At 35.4% G+C, this 18,627-nt stretch overlaps 1 protein-coding gene across 1 annotated transcript; it reads left to right on the top strand.

Annotated features, from left to right (window-relative positions):
* Positions 1 to 1,132: 1,132 nt before the first annotated feature.
* On the top strand, positions 1,133 to 17,062 carry nup88 (nucleoporin 88). The gene is made up of 17 exons (XM_067406383.1): positions 1,133 to 1,370; positions 1,447 to 1,616; positions 1,699 to 1,824; positions 1,932 to 2,018; positions 3,501 to 3,674; positions 6,980 to 7,166; positions 7,267 to 7,420; positions 8,474 to 8,572; positions 8,683 to 8,773; positions 8,974 to 9,078; positions 10,556 to 10,708; positions 11,946 to 12,071; positions 12,885 to 12,950; positions 13,216 to 13,296; positions 13,437 to 13,563; positions 14,988 to 15,106; positions 16,778 to 17,062. Exons 1-17 carry the CDS (start codon positions 1,134 to 1,136, stop codon positions 16,839 to 16,841), a joined length of 2,166 nt encoding a protein of 721 aa, XP_067262484.1. The 5' UTR covers position 1,133; the 3' UTR covers positions 16,842 to 17,062.
* The last annotated feature ends 1,565 nt before the right edge of the window (positions 17,063 to 18,627 follow it).

Below are 18,627 nucleotides of genomic sequence, written 5' to 3'. Positions count from 1 at the left end.
ATTATACACTACCGTTCAAAAGTTTGGGGTCGGTATTTTTTTTTAAAGAAATTAAAGAAATGAATACCTTTATTCAGCAAGGATGCATTAAATCAAAGTAAAGACATTTATAATGTAACAAAAGATTAGATTTCAGATAAACACTGTTCTTTTCAACTTTCTATTCATCAAATAATCCTGAAAAAAAATATTGTACACAAATATTTTGTACAATTGTACACATTAAATGTTTATTGAGCAGCAGATCAGCATATTAGAATGATTTCTGAAGGATCATGTGACACTGAAGACTGGAGTAATGATGCTGAAAATTCAGCTTTGCAACACAGGAATAAATTACTTTGTGAAATATATTCAAATAGAAAACTGTTATTTTAAATTGTAATAATATTTCACAATATTACTGTTTTTTACTGTATTTTTAATTAAATAAATGTAGCCTTGGTGAGCAGACGAAACTTCTTTTAAAAACATTAAAAATCTTAGTGGTTCCAAACTTTTGGACTGTACTGTATGCTATTGCTAACTAAAACTATTAAACATTGTTTTCGTTAATTGAAACAAAGCTGGAATAAAAAGAGTTAAAATGATATCAATTATTAAAATTATATAAATTTTACCTAGGCAAATAATTGAAGTAAGTTTAAAGTCGCCACATGAAATCAAAATTGAAAATTATTTTTTGTGGAATATTGGGGTATATATTATAAATTATTTATCTCATGCACATTATTTTTTTAAACAAATTTTTATTGAGCATAATGTAAAATGACAAGAAAATATCCCAAGAAAATACGTTTTAAAAATATTTTAACCACCTTTTATTTCAGTATACAACAAGAACAAAAATATACAATAAAATATGCAATTATGGTCATAATCGCAAAGTAATCCTGGAGTGTGTAGAAAATATTTTTATTTCCTAAATGAATGTAAAATTTTATTTATAAAAATTGTATTTTATCTCTATGTCCAAATTAATATATTTTTTTACTTTCAGTGTGTTACACTGTAATACAACTCTCCTTAATAAACTACAAAACCCGCAATTCAACAGAAAAGGGCTAGACGTGTAGCGTGATCCTATTGGTGGATTTCTCTGACGTCTTTATTCTACGACAATACAGAAAAACATGGCGTCGTTTGCGGGAGATCGCTGGAGGGAAGCGCTTAAGAACCACGATATCTTCAATAAATTACAAGAGAGGCTTCATTTAGAACCACAGGGCACTAGCAGAAGAATAGCCAAGAACCTTACGTTTTGTCTGAACGGCGACCTTTTTATATGGGACAGTGTTGAGAGTGTGTTTTACACCACAAACCTGCGACAGCTGAACACTGACGGCGACACAGACACTTCTAAATTTCAGGTGAGTCTTTAAATAGTGTCTGTCTAGTATAGTTATTTTATTGACGATATGTAAATAGTGACCGAACTGTCCGCAGACTCTGCTGTGCATCAACCCGCCGCTGTTTGAAGTGTGTCAGGTTCTCGTCAGCCCTACACAGTATCATGTGGCTCTCATCGGTCAGCGTGGAGCGACTATACTGGAGCTGCCGCAGCGCTGGGGCAAGAGGTCAGAGTTTGAGGGCGGACGCATCCAGATCAACTGCAAGTGAGTGAACTTCAGGTTTAGGAGAGCTGCATTATTACCCCCATCAGGTTTTTTGGTTTTTATTCGCTTTATTTTCTCACAGGACGATTCCCGTGGCTGAACGCTTCTTCACCAGTTCTGCTTCTGTGACACTCCGACAAGCTGCCTGGTATCCCAGTGAAACTGAGGAGCCTCATCTAGTTTTACTGACCTCAGATAACACCATGAGGTATCTGAAATAGATGTTTTGACAGCCATGTTGAAGATGTCTCTCCAAACTACAGAATTACTGTTATTATTGTGCTAGGTTGTTCAACGAATGTATTTCCCCCCCAGATTTTATAATCTGAAGGAGCCGCAATCCCCTGCCAAAGTTTTATCTGTGTCTCAGTTGGATGAGGACAGCAGTGTTCATACAAGAGGGTAAGATTATAATTATTCTTCCGAATGACAACTTCGCTGCTATTTTATCAACTGGTATAAGGTGCAACAGTTGGGTTCCAGAAATAAAAACTCCATAAGGAAAATTATTTTGAACAAAAACCTATAAATGTTTAAAGACCGATGTACTATGAGCTGAGAAGTTTGTTAATCCACAGTATTTGCTTCTGCTGAAGCCGTCAGCCCACTTTATTTCAGCTTATTTTTTAAAATAATTGTTTAACAGTGGAATTCTTGTTGAAAACTACATTACCCATGATGCCTTACAGAAAATTACACCAATCAGAGTAAAAAAAAAAAACATGCTCCAAAATAGCTCTTTAGCCCCACCCACTCCCATGAAACACTGTGAATTATATAATCAAAGTGGATCTCCCAATGCTCTCAGAATACTGAAATATATATTTGTATAATATATATTTTTGCAATAAGCTTAAAATAAATTGTTTTTATACGTTAAAACATGAGTAGTTTTATATTTCTCAATTGTTTTTAATTCGATTATGCTGTTTGCAGTACTTAATGGATTGTAGTTCTTTTCTTCTCTAATTCCGTTAAGTACAGTCTTGTATATTTTTCTTTTTTCCAATTTTCAAAAAAACAAATTTACTTAAAATCAAAGTTTGTAGTGTTGTGATTCACCTCGTATCTAATTGACTTGGTTCATGGTTTATAAGGCTTTAACAAAAAGACTATTTTAAAATCCCTATGGGAAAAATGAATGAAACAAAAAAATACTTCCAGAACCATCGCCGGAATGCGCTCTATTGCCTGATGCTATGAGTATTCTGCTTGGATCAAGGTTATTATTGTTAACCAAAACTAAAGTCATAAAAAGTCATTTGACATAAAATAAATATTAACTGCAATAAAATAAAATGTTAAAAACAAATTTTCTGTCAGCTAGTTGCCAAGGCAACAGTTCTCATTTTCATTCAGTTGAAGTTCTAAGAACTAAGTCAATTAAAACTAAAACGTAATAAAAACTATATAGACATATTTGTAACACTTTACAGTAAACACTTTCCATAATTTAATGTTAGTTAATGCATTAACTAACAGTAAGCAAAAAATTTGTTACAGTATTTATTAATCTTTGTTAACGTTAGTTAATAAAAATACAACTGTTCATTGTTAGTTCATGTTTGCTCAGGTTCATTAAATAATTAACAGTATTTTTTTGTTTATTGTTAATTAATATAGTTAATTAACAAATGCAACTTTATTGTAAAGTGTTACTGACATATTTAAAAAATAATAATAAAAATGACTAAATTTTTTACAAAATTACTAAAATTATTAACAAAAACTATAATATAAAAATGATAATATAAATTAAAATAATGTAATAATATAAAAATAAAAAAATGATTTAGAAATAACACTGGCTTGGATCTTACATTGAGGTGTTAACATATAAATTTACTGTTATAGACCAAATAACTGAAGTCGTCTTTTCTGCAGGCGTTCCTATGCAGCGTCTCTGGGAGAGACGGCTGTGGCGTTTGACTTCGGACCGCTGGCGGATTCTCCTCGTCTGAGCAGTTTGCGTGTGAAGGCGGAGCTGCTGGTGTATCCACTGTACATACTATACGGGAATGGAGAAACATTTTTGAGCTATATCTCTCTCACACACAGGTAACAATCACATGTCTATAACTGTGTAATGATGGTGTTAAACAATACTCAGTGGCAAAAACAGGGTTCCTGTGCAATAAGGAATTTGATTTGAGTCATATCCAGGACTGGATAAGTATGGAAAAAATAAAACACAGTACCACACAGTGGAAAAGCACCATTAGTGACTGTCAGACTCGACTGAATTAATTAAAGGCGCACATTTTCTTTATTCAAAACTGTTTGTCTTTACCATTAGTAAATCTCTTTTGAACCTCGCTAATATAATGTGCATGTGCCTCTCAAAGCAGCAACAGATAAAGCAGCAAATGACCATCTAAATCAAACTGTTCTTTGCTTTTTACATCAAACCACATTTACAGTGTCAAACTGATATGTCAGAGGTGAATATATGCAGGTTATAACAATATTCAAATGTATGTTATCACTTTGAGAAAACCGATAAAAAAAAGAAAAGAAAAGAAAACCATTTACAGATGACCTTATAATAATGCTGAAAATAATGCTGCCTGAACCATTTATGTTAAATATGGTCTGGAAATTTGAGTCTGGAAAAGTATGGAATTTTGAAATGGAAAATATGTAGGAACCCTGCAAAATAAGTGAAAATGTAAATTATATGTAGATCCATACAACTGGGATTGAGTATAATGATCTGTATGTGTGAATATTATGAAACCTAGAAACATAATTAACTTCAAAATCAAGATCAGGACAAATAAAAAGGCTTAAAGGAATTTGAGCCCATTTTTAAGTCTCTTCTGATTTTCTTTTATAATTTTTTTCTCAGTTTTCAGTTATTGTTAACTAAAACTATTAAAATAGTTTTCATTAATTGAAATAAAGTTAAATATGAATATCAGATGAAAAATTAAAAATTAGAAATGTTGTCTTGGCAACTGTCTGAAATAAAATTAAGTATAGGTTGAAGTACTAAAATTACTAAAACTAAAACTGAAAAAAATATAAATTAAACCTAAATAGATGTATAAAGTTACAAAAACAAATTGAAAATCAAAAATTATAAAAAATAAAAGGTAATTCAAAATACAATAATAGTATATAAATAATACTAAAATTTCTCTATTTTGTATGGAAGAGGATTAGGGCCAAGCAATAATAAAAAAATAAAACCATCTCAAGATTAAAGTTGTTAAATTTCGAGAAAAAAATCATTAAATTTCAAGAAAAAAGTCGAGATAAAATGTTGAGAATAAAGTCATTAAATTACGAGACCAAGTCATTAAATTTCAAGAAAAAAGTCGAGATAAAATGTTGAGAATAAACTCTTTAAATTATGAGAAAAAAGTTGTTAAATTACGAGAAAAAAAGTTATGTATTTGTTAGGGATGCTCATTTCGGTTAAATTTCTCGACCGACAACCGACGCTCGTTATCCGATTATTAACCGTTAACTGATAAGATTATAATATTGTATAGCCTATATAATATGACATTAAATAAAAAATACAATTGACGAGTGTCTGTGTCTTCCACGGGTTTATTTTAACATGCAAACAGCAGCATAGAACAGATAAACAACAGAACCTGGATTCACATTATCAAATTGTCACGCACCTGCAGCGTTTCTGACAGCAGAAAAAAATAATTTAAATAAAAGGCATAAAATAAATAGGCCTACACTAAATATTTTTCACTTAAATGTTTAACAAATTAAGATGACAAAACAAAAACACGGTGAATCCATTGAAGCTTTTAACAACCGGTATTTTAGACATTTTTTCCGTCAAATAAAAATAGCAGGCCTACCTCAAGGATTGTTACTGTTATGACCACGGACGGTGCACGTGTGCATACCGAACGCGTCTTTCCGCACTCATGGGCAAAGGAGTTTCTTTGAAAGGCTCGCGCACGAGACTAAGCGGAATGCGGGAAATGAAGTATACCATGGCCCTGAATTGTAATGGACTGGAGCTCACGGTTCACATCGAGAGAAATGGGAACGCGGGGGCACCGCTATGCGACCGCAAAAGGCACTTTCACTTTCGTGATCAAAGTGCATGCCACTGATAAGCTTTGTATTATGCAGTATTACAGTAGCATACACATACCAATTAAACACGCAGGTCTCCTCTCGTGCGTCCTCCCCACTGTCGCCGGTCGAGGCAATAATTTTCGTTTCGCTTTTAGATATCTCTTTTATTGATGCCATCAATGCTTTTAACTCAAAACAGTCCATAAACTACAAATCCTTCAGTCAAGCCAGCTCGCGCGTCAATCTGAGAGATCAGCCTCTTACCTTAAAGTGTCAAATTTCTCGGTTTCTGAATGGACGGTTTTGCTTGATTGACAAACGCTAACGTTCGGCCACGATTTATATACCATCGACCTGTCCTAAAACGTTAGCACGCTGTGATCGATTGCTTGGAAATGGTCAGTACTTCTTTTCGCTCGCTTCATTTTGCTTGTTGCTTAGCGAAATATGTCTGGCACGTGTGAAACGCCCGGTGAGTTAACAAATAAGCATATATGTATATATATAGCATATTTTTCTTTAACCATGCAGCAAAAAAAAACAAAAAAATCGTTTAACTGATAGTATTAATCGGTTAAAATTCTTACTTTCGGTTAACGGTTAAACGGTCAATGCGAGCATCCCTAGTATTTGTAATTTAACGAATTTGTTCTCGTAATTTAACGACTTTTTTCTCATAATGAGTTTATTCTCAACATTTTATCTTGACTTTTCTCTTGAAATTTAACAACTTTAATCTTGAGATGGTTTTATTTTTTTTATTATTGCTTGGCCCTAATCCTCTTCCGTAATTTTGCATTACCATGATGTGAAGAAATTAAAGTAAAAGCAATATGTATTTTGAACATTTACATCAATAGTATTTATTAGTACTGACTTTTGAAACTGAAAGTGTGTGTGTGTGTGTGTGTGTGTGCGCGTGTGCGTGTGTGTATCTATCTATCTATCTAGACTAATAAATACTGTAAGAAATGTATTGCTGTATCATTTTTTTATTTAATTTTAGTTAATGCATTAACTAATGCGGACCTTAATGCAAATAGTGCTATATATATATATATATATATATATATATATATATATATATATATATATATACATATATATATACATATATACACCTTTTCAATTTTCCTGATGCTCACCCAGATGCATCATTCCCCATTATTTTTTTTTAAGTTTCTGCATGTGTATTTTGTGGATCTAAACATCTTTTTTTTGTTTGTTTCTTGTCACAATGAATGATTTATTAATGTGTAGCCTAGCCTGTCTGAGAGATTTGCTCCATTAATCTTCAGTCTTTCTCCTAGTATCAGTAATTTAGGGAAACCGATGGGCCCATTACCCATGTACCCTGCGGCAGAGGACAACTACGGCTATGATGCGTGTGCTGTGCTCTGCCTGCCTTGTGTGCCCAACATCCTGGTTATTGCCACCGAATCAGGAATGCTGTACCACTGTGTTGTGCTGGAGGCAGAGGAAGACGAGGATGGCGGAGTAAGACAGACAGAATTCAGTCCAACCATCTTACATATCACCAAATGCAACTTTTATAGTGTGAGAGATGCTGAGCTCCTCCCTGTGTTTGTGCATTCAGGCTGTAGAGAGATGGTCCAGAGGTTCAGAGACCGTGCCTTCACTTTATGTGTTTGAGTGTGTGGAGCTGGAACTGACACTCAAACTGCCTGCTGGAGGGGAGGAGGAGGACATTATAGAGTCAGACTTCACCTGTCCAATCAGATTACACCGAGGTGAGGAGGTCACACTACCACTTTCAACTGTGAATTATAAGAAATGTTTCTCAAAACCAAAGATTTTAGAACTTGTTTTAGGTGAAAAGAATTATGATAACGTTCTTTAGTAGACTGAAGTAATGGTTGCTGTGCCATTTTACAATGTGTAATAACAATATTCAAAATGCGCATAGTTTAAAATAGAGATTACTCTTCTCCCATGATTCTGACAGACAACTAAACAAAATTACGTAATTTACTAGAGATTCTGACGAAATGTTAATTGCTACTGCAGCAGTTAACATTTTGACAGAATCTCTTGTAAATTACATGTTATTTTAAACATAAACAACTACTGGTGTAACAATGTAATTGATACAATCTTTATTTGATGCATCAAGTTACTTTCAAAAGGTGATTTACTCTATTTTGATCGCTACTGTTGACTTCAGTGTTTATATCCAAGCAATAAACCTTTTTTCTTTTTACTTCTATTTTAAAAAATATTTAATTAATTTGAATGATTCAATGACTCACTCATAAAGACTTCACTTCTTTCATTACTGGATGAATCAGTGTTTTTGAACAAATCTCTTGAATAAATGACATAAATTTTTTTTTAACAGTCATTTGTCGCCAAATACTGGTGTAATGATGTAATTGATACAATCTTTATTTGAAGTGTCAAGTTACTTTCAAAAGGCGCTACCGTAGACATCAGTGTTTATATCCAAGCTATAAACTTTTTTGTACTTCTGTGATGATTTTAATGTTTGTAACAGAAATTAAGATACTTTCAGCAGCCATTACTCCAGTTTTTAGTGTCACATGATCCTTCAGAAATTCTAGTATGCTAATTTGCTGCTCAAGAAACATTTCTTGTTTTTATCAATGTTGAAGACGGTTTTTCTGCTTAATGATTTTGTGGAAACTGTGATACATTTTTTTTTCAAAAGAACAGCATTCAAAAAATTCAAAAGAACAGCATTTATTTGAAATACTATTTTGTAACATTATAAACATCTTTACTGCCATCTTAGTATTAATTTCTGTCAAAACCCTCTGTTTCAGATCCTCTGTGTCAGCACAGGTATCACTGCACCCATGAGGCCGGTGTGCACAGTGTAGGACTCACCTGGTTCAAAAAACTGCACAAGTTTCTGGAGTCTGGTGAGCACTTCCTCTATTTGCATTTAATTATTTACAATCACAACACTGAAGTGGAATGTTTGAGGAGCTCAATATGTATTGTATTTTGTTATTGTGTGTTGTATGTGCAGATGAGGAGGATAAAGACAGTCTGCAGGAGCTGGCAGCAGAACAACGCTGCATAGTGGAGCACATCCTGTGTACCAGACCTCTCTCTAACAGGTTAAAGAATGCTTGCAGGAAATTTACATCAGTGCTGTGGTATCAGAAGAAGCTTTTAAAGATAAAATTCCAGATCTCTTGTGAAGCAAAAGGCCAATTTGCAAATGTTTAAGCAAACCTTAAGAGACGCTGAGTAAGCGCTGTAGATTACTGGTGCTTATTTAAATTCTCCTCTCGTCCCATGTCTACCTCTCTCTTAGTTTGCCGGCTCCTGTTCGTGGGTTTTGGATAGTGTCAGACCTGTCCCTTGGAGCCACCATGATCTGCATCACGAGTACCTACGAGTGTCTTCTGCTCCCTCTTCTGTATGTTGCGAGCACTTTCTGGCTCTTTCCCTATTAGTTAGATCAGGGTTTCCCAAATGGGGCTCGTGAGGGAACTGCAGAGGGTTCGTGCTAATAATTAATTATATCAAATGTAAAATTAAAATAAATAAACAAGGTTACACGATAATAGCGATATAGCTTAATTTAATTAACTATCTGTGCTGTTTTCAGAGTTTTTTTTATTTTGCAGTAAAATTGTAATTTACAACCAGTGTTATTTTAGTATCATTGAGATACTTTTATGGTTTTTATTATTTTGTATTAGTTTTTATATTTTCCAGTTTCATTTTAATTTTAGTTAAAGTTTTAGTAATTTCCTTGTATCTTGTATGTATGTTTTTATTAATATATATATTTTTAAAGGTAAACATGATATTTTTAGTGATATTTGTGAATTGTCTTTCTAAATGTTTCGTTAGCATGTTGCTAATGTACTGTTAAATGTGGTTAAAGTTACCATCATTACCAAGAGAGCCGTCGCTATTTTCATTTTTAAACACTTGCCGTCAGTATAATTCATAAACACAACTTCATTCTTTATAAATCTCTCCAAAAGTGTGTAATGTTAGCTTTAGCCACGGAGCATAGCCTCACACTCATTCAGAATCCAATGTAAACATCCAAATAAATACTATACTCACATGATCCGATGCATGCATGCAGTATGAATGATGAACATCTTGTAAAGATCCATTTGAGGATTATATTAGCTCTGTGAACTTTGTTTATGATCTGTATAACTGCACTTATAGTTGAGAGCTCGGGAGGGCAGGAAGCGAGAAATTTGAAGGGGCCGCAGCCTGAATCGGTGCATAGTTAATGATGCCCCAAAATAAGCAGTTAAAAAAATTAATAAAAACATCAATGGGGTATTTTGAGCTGAAACTTCAGACACATTCAGGGGACACCTTAGACTTATATTACATCTTTTGAAAAGATGTTCTACGGCACCTTTAAATATGTCTAGTTTTTATTAGTTTTGATTTCAGTTTTATTTATTTTAGGCCATCAAATAAGTCTTGCCTTACCAACTAGCCAAAATGAGTTTGTTTCAGTATATTTTATTTCATTTCAGTTAACATTTATATTTCAAGTAACCAAAAGGTTTTTTAATGGTTGTAGTTTTATTTTTTGTCAAATATAATAACCTTGTTTACAACAGGATAATATAATATATTTCTGTCTTTCTTTTTTTTTATAATTGGAGTTAAAGCATAATAATATTAATTGTTATTATTAATAGTATTACTATCATCAACATCAGGGAGCCGTGAACATGAGAATGTGTTGTTAATCTACTGAAATACTAACTTAAAATCTCAGGGTACTTTAAATAAATCTTGTACAGTAGTTCGGCTGACAGAAAAGTTTGGGAATCCTGTTAGATTATATTTGGAAGTTACTTTGCCATATTTGTATGTTGTTAGTAACATTTTCTTTTTAAATCTCCATGTAGAAGCTCCATTCGTCCCCCGTCCCCTCCGTTGCTCTGCTCCCATCCAGGGGCGGGGTCAGACAGCTCTCCTCTGCGTGGATTGGCTGAAGACTCTTTTGAACAGCATATTCGTAACATCCTGGCACGCAGCTCGACCAATCCATTAATGCTGAGGTAAAATGTGACCGCTTCCACTAACATTCATTTTTATAACTCTGCAAAAAAAAAAAGCTTAAACCAGCTTAAAGGGTTAGTTCACCCAAAAATGAAAATTATCACCCTCATGTCATTCCAAACCCACAAGACCTCCGTTCATCTTCGGAACACAGTTGACGATATTTTAGATTTAGTCCGAGAGCTTTCTGTCCCTCCATTGAAAATGTATGTACGGTATACTGTCCATGTCCAGAAAGGTAATAAAAACATCATCAAAGGAGTCCATGTGACATCAGTGGGTTAGTTAGAAGTTTTTGAAGCATCTAAAATACATTTTGGTCCAAAAATAACAAAAACTACGACTTTATTCAGCATTGTATTCTCTTCCGTGTCTGTTGTAAATCCGCGTTCACGACTCCACTTCTTCTTTCCTGTTTTACGGCGGTTGGCATCCAGCTTATTGGTGCATTACTGCCCCCTTCTGCTCCGGAGTGTGGTTCACGACTCCGCAGTGACGCTGCTGACGTGTTATCTGGTGCGCCAGAGCTTCATTTACAGTCTGAGGGAGACACACGCTGTATTCAAGCTATTCTACATTGTTTGTATTTTGGTATTGCTATATTTTTTAAAATGGTGCGTAAGTGTGCATGTCGCGGATGTCCTAATCGCCAAAAACAACAACGTAAAAGTGCATTACCAACGCCGACAGATGAAAGGATTCAATGGAATCAATTCAATGGAAAGGATTCTGGAAGAGAATACAATGCTGAATAAAGTCGTAGTTTTTGTTATTTTTGGACCAAAATGTATTTTCGATGCTTCAAAAACTAACCCACTGATGTCACATGGACTACTTTGATGATGTTTTTATTACCTTTCTGGACATGGACAGTATACCGTACATACATTTTCAATGGAGGGACAGAAAGCTCTCGGACTAAATCTAAAATATATTAAACTGTGTTCCGAAGATGAAGGTCTTAAGGGTTTGGAACGACATGAGGGTGAGTCATTAATGACATCATTTTTATTTTTGGGTGAACTAACCCCTTAAGATGTTACATGGTTCTAATTCATGATTGATCACCTGGACTGTCGGACTGTAGACTGCCTTGAACCAGCAACAAACCACCTCCCATTATCCAAAAAACAGCTTAATCACCTTATCACGTTATTTTTTTTAATATTTTTTTGCATTATTTGACACTAGTTTGTAATGAATGGCTTTCTCTTTTTCTCTCTGTGTGTGTTTTAGATCAGGGGATAAGGACTCGTCCCCTCCTCCTTCAGAATGTCTGCAGCTGCTGAGTAGAGCCACACAGGTGTTCAGAGAGGAATATATCCTAAAAATGGGCCTGGCTCATGAAGAAATGCAGAGAAGGTACAAGAAAAACAGTTAAATCAAACAAGCAAGTTTGGGAGCCAGTATGTTGTCTGCATTTACATGTATTGACCTAATTAAACAGTATTATGAAGATGAATTTAAACGGCATTAAGAATTTCTTTTAAAAAAAGAACGTTTTTTATTCAACAAGGATGCATTACATTGATCAAATGTGACATTAAAGATTTTTACATTGTTACTAATGACCTTTGCATTGTTACAAAAGATTTATTTTTCAAATAAATGCTGTTCTTTTGAAGAATCATAAAAAATGCATCACAGTTTCCACAACAATATTAAGCAGCACAACTATTTTGAACATAAGAAATGTTTCTCAAGGACCAAATCAACACATTAGAATGATTTCTGAATGATACACTAAAAATTCAGTTTTGCCATCACAGGAATAAGTTAGATTTTAAAAATAAAAATAGAAACAGTTATTTTATATCTAATAATATTTCACAATATTACTGATTTTACTGTATTTTTAATTAATGCATAAATAAATGCAGCCTTTGTGATCATATGTTTGAAAAACATTTTTAAAAATCTTACCGAAGCCTGTCCTCTAAGCACTGTGGTATTTCCTTTGTACCATGGTACCAATGCAGTACTATCCAATTTCAGCACTGAATGCTCTTAATTTAATTTTGAAGTAGAATATGTTCAGTAGTGTATAAAAATCACTACAGTTTTGTTCCAAATAAAGTTTATTCAATTTATTCTTTAGTAGTGTATGATTTCAGTCCATTTAATTAAATGCAGCTGTTGTAATAACAGTTCATTTTATGATTCTCTCCCTTCTAGAGTAAAGCTCCTGACTGGACAGAAGAATAAGCAGCTGGAGGATCTTGCTCTTTGTAGAGAGGAGAGGTGACCACAGCACTGCCTGAATAACATGAATCACAACCACACGTACAGAAACACATTTAGCTCAGTTGAATCACAGAGAAGAAATAAATGTATGAGTACTACAAAGAGACACATCACACTAGAGAGCACAACCTCAAGTTATTATTGAGTGTGGTAAATAAGCTGAAATGTATGAGTGGGCTGTGAACAGGAGTCAGTAATGCTGTGGTTTACTGTGTTAGGTGCGCTGTGCTGAACTTGAAAAATGTGATGGTGTGTGTTGTAGGAAAAGCCTGACGGAGGCCGCAGAGCGACTGGCTGATAAATATGAAGATGCCAAGTACCGTCAGGAAGCCATTATGAACAGGTTCACCTTCCAGTGAATTTAGTTGAATAGAAAAAAAAATGTTGAGTCATGTTTTAAACGACTCAAAACTTCCTCCTCCGTTTAAAAAAGGCATTTATTGATGCGTCTCTGTTGCTAATACCACTTGTTCATGTGTGTAGAGTAAAACAGGTTTTGGGAAGTCTGCGCAGTCAACTTCCTGTGCTGTCAGATAGTGAGAGAGACATGAGGAAGGAACTGCAAACTATCCACGATCAGCTCCGTCACCTTGACAATGGCATTAAACAGGTCCGTTCTGTCTCTGTTTTTCCTTCATCAATTTAAGCTGTTTCACTATGTATCCCAGTTAAAATTCTAACCAGACTCTAAAATTTATTTTGGCTGTGTTTCTCTGTTGCCATGAGTGGAGCAGATGTACAGTGGGTACGGAAAGTATTCAGACCCCCTTAAATTTTTCACTCTTTGTTATATTGCAGCCATTTGCTAAAATCATTTGTTCATTTTTTTTCCTCATTAATGTACACACAGCACCCCATATTGACAGAAAAACACAGAATTGTTGACATTTTTGCAGATTTATTAAAAAAGAAAAACTGAAATACCACATGGTCCTAAGTATTCAGACCCTTTGCTCAGTATTTAGTAGAAGCACCCTTCTGATCTAATACAGCCATGAGTCTTTTTGGGAAAGATGCAACAAGTTTTTCACACCTGGATTTGGGGATCCTCTGACATTCCTCCTTGCAGATCCTCTCCAGTTCTGTCAGGTTGGATGGTATACATTGGTGGACAGCCATTTTTAGGTCTCTCCAGAGATGCTCAATTGGGTTTAAGTCAGGGCTCTGGCTGGGCCATTCAAGAACAGTCACGGAGTTGTTGTGAAGCCACTCCTTCGTTATTTTAGCTGTGTTCTTAGGGTCATTGTCTTGTTGGAAGGTAAACCTTCGGCCCAGTCTGAGGGCCTGAGCATTCTGGAGAAGGTTTTCGTCCAGGATATCCCTGTACTTGGCCGCATTTATCTTTCCCTCGATTGCAACCAGACGTCCTGTCCCTGCAGCTGAAAAACAGCTCTAGGAAGGGTTCTGGCTGTCCCAAACGTCTTCCATTTAAGCATTATGGAGACCACTGTGCTCTTAGGTACCTTAAGTGCAGCAGAATTTTTTTTGTAACCTTGGCCAGATCTTGCCACAATTCTGTCTCTGAGCTCTTCAGGCAGTTCCTTTGACCTCATGATTCTCATTTGCTCTGACATGCACTGTGAGCTGTAAGGTCTCATATAGACAGGTGTGTGGCTTTCCTAATCAAGTCCAATCAGTATAATCAAACACAGCTGGACTCAAATGAAGGTGTAGAACCATCTCAAGGATGATCAGAAGAAATGGACAGCACCTGAGTTAAATATATGAGTGTCACAGCAAAAGGTCTGAATACTTAGGACCATGTGGTATTTCAGTTTTTCGTTTTTGATAATTCTGCAAAAATGTCAACAATTCTGTGTTTTTTTTTGTCAATATTGGGTGCTGTGTGTACATTAATGAGATAAAAAAATGAACTTAAAATGATTTTAGCAAATGGCTGCAATATAACAAAGAGTGAAAAATTTACTTTCCGTACCCACTGTACATCATTTCCCCAGTGTCATTGTTTAGAAGAAGAAACTTTATTGTCATTATAATAACGAAATTTGTTTGTGTGCTGTAATGTGTTCTCAGGTGAACATGAAGAAAGAATATCAGAAGAAGCAGATGAATACTGGAGCATCTCCAGCTCGCTCTAGCTTCACACTCAATGCCCACCAGAGGAAGTGTGTCCAGGGAGTGCTGAAAGAACAGTACGTACAGAAGGGGTGTTTTCACACATACACTAAAGCACCAAATGTCAATGCGAGCGTGCACCATTTATACTGTAAAGTGATAGCATGTATTGGAAGACGTGCTGTGATTTTGAAAAAACCTTTGACAAGTTATTGTAATGCAAAAAAAACAATTCCTGTTACTGTTGTGCAAAAATCTCAGACCCTGTTACTATAATGCCAAAAAAAAACCTGTCAACACAGTGCACTGAAAACCAAACTGTTAGTGTAAGATGCAAAAAGGTATCTCCATTACAGTAACAAACATCCCTGTTATTGTTAGGCAAAAACTCATCCGTTATGATTGTAAAAAAAAAAAAAAAAAAAATACAGTTACACAAAAAATACATCTGTTATTGATGCCCATTACTGTTGCCTGTTAACTCACCCCATTTACTGTTACACAAAACGACTAACCCCCATAGCTGTTGCGCAAAAAAACATCTGTTATGTCTGTTATCTGTTATGATTGTGAAAAAAAAAAAAAAAAAAAAAAAAAAGTTACACACAAAACACATCCCTGTAACTGATGCCCATTACTTTTGCCCCAGTTAACTCCAGCGGCGAGGCCAGAAACATTAAAATGGGTGGGCCCAGAGCCGCTCTGGGTGGGCCTTCATAAAACAGGTTGCATGGGCAAATTGTATAAAAGTATCGAGTATGAAAACTTCATGTCAAATTATCAAAAAGCAGCATGAATGAATGAATTTAATATGGTCAGACTTTAGAGATTCATGCTTTGTCCGTCATTAACAGCTGCATCTTTTCATCAACTTACAGTTATAAAGTTTACAGTGGCTATGCAGGCACTTAGTTTTTTTTTCTTTCTGACATTCCCAGGTAAAAAAAGTACATTTCTAAAATATACTTAAAGTGCTTTATTTTCATGCACTAATTTTGTACTTAATTTACTAAAAATTCTACTTTAGTCCTTCTTAAGAGCATCTAAGTGTACTCAACTGTGCTATTTTGAGACAGCATGAAATATGAACTAAAATGTGCTCTGTATTTAAAAAAATGTATTTAGATACCACTTATAGTACACTTGAACCCATAGTGTACTACAAGTGGTAGCTAAATATATTTTTTAAATACAGAGATAGTATATTAAAAGCACATTTTAGTTCATATTTCATGCTGTCTCAAAATAGCACAGTTGCGTACACTTAGATGTTCTTAAGATGATCTTGAGAAGGACTAAAGAAGAATTTTTAGTAAATTAAGTACAAAATTAGTGCACGAAAATAGAGCACTTTAAGTACATTATAGAAGTATACTTTTTTTTCACCGGGGTTTGGCAAAAATCTCATGTTATTAAAAATGAATAACACACAGGCTATTTAAGAGGCTACACTAAGACACCCTTCACACACATTAGTTTTTATGTATAGTTTTTTGTGAGTACAGAAAACACTGTACTTATTCAAACAAACAGTTCTTTCTTCTTTATTTATTAATTTGATGTCATTACAGTCCCTGTTGGTGTAATGGTCAGATGCCCCAATACTTTTGTCCATATAGTGTACATGTGATATGAAAAGTTTTTATTTATTTTATTACAGAACATAAGAAAACCCAGTGTATACACCCCTATTAAGCCACTAGCTGTTGTAGTGCAGTGATTCTGAACTGCTTTCTTCTATCCTGTAGGGGAGAGCACATCGCTGGAATGATGAAGCAGATCAAGGACATCAAAAACCATTTCAGTTTCTGATCATCAGCAAGCAACGGTCCTCAAAGGCCAATATATTATTGTATAGCATTTAATGAAATTACAGTAGAACCATATAGCATCTCCATAGACCCTGAGCTCCTTAAATGATTGGATTTGACCAGGAGGTCTTTAAGAAAGAGCTAACATTTTTGTATAAACTAGTTTGTCTATTTTTATAAGTGGTATGTACATGTACACAATCTCCTTGACAATAAAGAGTTTTGTACATTGAAGTGGCTCTTTCCTGTGTATGTGTTGCTGTGAGAGTTTATCAGCTGTGAGACAGCAGCATTGGATATCAGTGTTATTTCCTGAACTGAGACAATGGCTTATCTGAAGAGGTCATGCTGGATATGAAGACTTTCCCTCCTTTCCTTCCCTCCTCTAATCACAAGGCTGAACGTGAAGAGGGAAAAGATCATGTCAAGAACAGGGAGCTTGTATATTTACTGTAGTTAAGGGGGAAGGAATGTCCCGGGTTCAATACATGTTGAGCTCTAGGAACAGTAGCTTCCTTTTACTACTCATTTTGACTGGTCCCATAGTCTTCTAGGCATGTAATGGACAAGTTGGCGACGTTTTCAACATCTATCTTTTTCCATTCTTCAAGAATGACCTCTTTTAGAGACTGGATGCTGGATGGAGAGTGATGCTCAGCTTGTCTCTTCAGAATTCCCCATAGGTGTTCGATTGGGTTCAGATCAGGAGACACTGAATCACTTTCACCCTGTTCTTCTTCAGAAATCCAACAGTGGCCTTAGATGCGTGTTTAGGATCATTGTCATGTTGGAAAAGTGCACGACGGCCAAGGGCACGGAGTGATGGCATCTTCTCTTTCAGTATAGAGCAGTACATCTGTGAATTCATGATGCCATCAATGAAATGCACCAGCAGCACTCATGCAGCCCCACATAAGGACACTGACACCACCATGTTTCACTGTAGGCATCATGCATTTTTCTTTGTATTCCTCACCTTTGAGACGCCATACAGTTTTGAAGCCATCAGTTCCGAAAACATTTATCTTGGTCTCTTCACTCCAGAGTATAGAGTCCAAGTAGTCTTCATCTTTGACAGCATGGGTCCTGGCAAACTCTAGGCAGGCTTTTTTGTGCCTGGGCTTTAGGAAAGGCTTCTTTCGTGGACGGCACCCATGCATGCCATTCCTCTGCAGTGTATGCCGTATTGTGTCACAGGAAAGAGTCATCCCAGTTTGGCTTTCTACTTCTTTAGATAACTGCAGTGAACTTGCATCCTGATTTTCTTCAACCCTTCTCATCAGAAGACGCTCCTGTCGAGGTGTTAACTTCCGTGGACGACCTGGATGTCTCTGTGAGATGGTTGCAATTTCATCTTTTTTAAATGTTTGTACCACTTTTGCTACAGTATTCTGACTGATAAGTAAAGCTTTGCTGATCTTCTTGTAGCCTTCACCTTTCTGGTGTAAAGAAATTATTTCTGTGACATTTCTCTTCCATGTGGTGCCATTGCTGACAGCATGAAATGGGAAGGGGTTTTAACACCCTTTTATATTCAACTGTCTGCTGGACATCTGTGTCATGAATAATTAGACTCACCTGTGGTTGAATTCTTGTTAAATTAGACATTTGTCCTGCGTCTCAATGTGCATACTATCCATCATAAATAGTATGTGACATACTATTTAGGGTGGATAGTGTGGATAGTACACACATTCAGGGATGCAGGGTTGTAGTCTAAAATTTAACTCTGCTCTAGAGACTTTCAGTGGGGTGTACTCATTTTTGCATTAGCCTAATTTGAGTAA

Source organism: Chanodichthys erythropterus, chromosome 13 (genome assembly GCF_024489055.1).
Source record: "Chanodichthys erythropterus isolate Z2021 chromosome 13, ASM2448905v1, whole genome shotgun sequence".
Classification (NCBI taxonomy): Eukaryota; Metazoa; Chordata; class Actinopteri; order Cypriniformes; family Xenocyprididae; genus Chanodichthys; species Chanodichthys erythropterus.
Note: the sequence above shows the minus strand (reverse complement) of the source record. Positions and strands in the feature narration are given on the sequence as shown.

Bases quoted from the DNA above. Each gene is read 5' to 3' on its own strand.
- nup88 (XM_067406383.1), top strand. From the start codon at position 1,134: ATGGCGTCGTTTGCGGGAGATCGCTGGAGGGAAGCGCTTAAGAACCAC. The intron at 10,709-11,945 runs GTAAAATGTGAC...TGTGTGTTTTAG, and splicing joins ACCAATCCATTAATGCTGAG to ATCAGGGGATAAGGACTCGT. The intron at 15,107-16,777 runs GTACGTACAGAA...TCTATCCTGTAG, and splicing joins CAGGGAGTGCTGAAAGAACA to GGGAGAGCACATCGCTGGAA.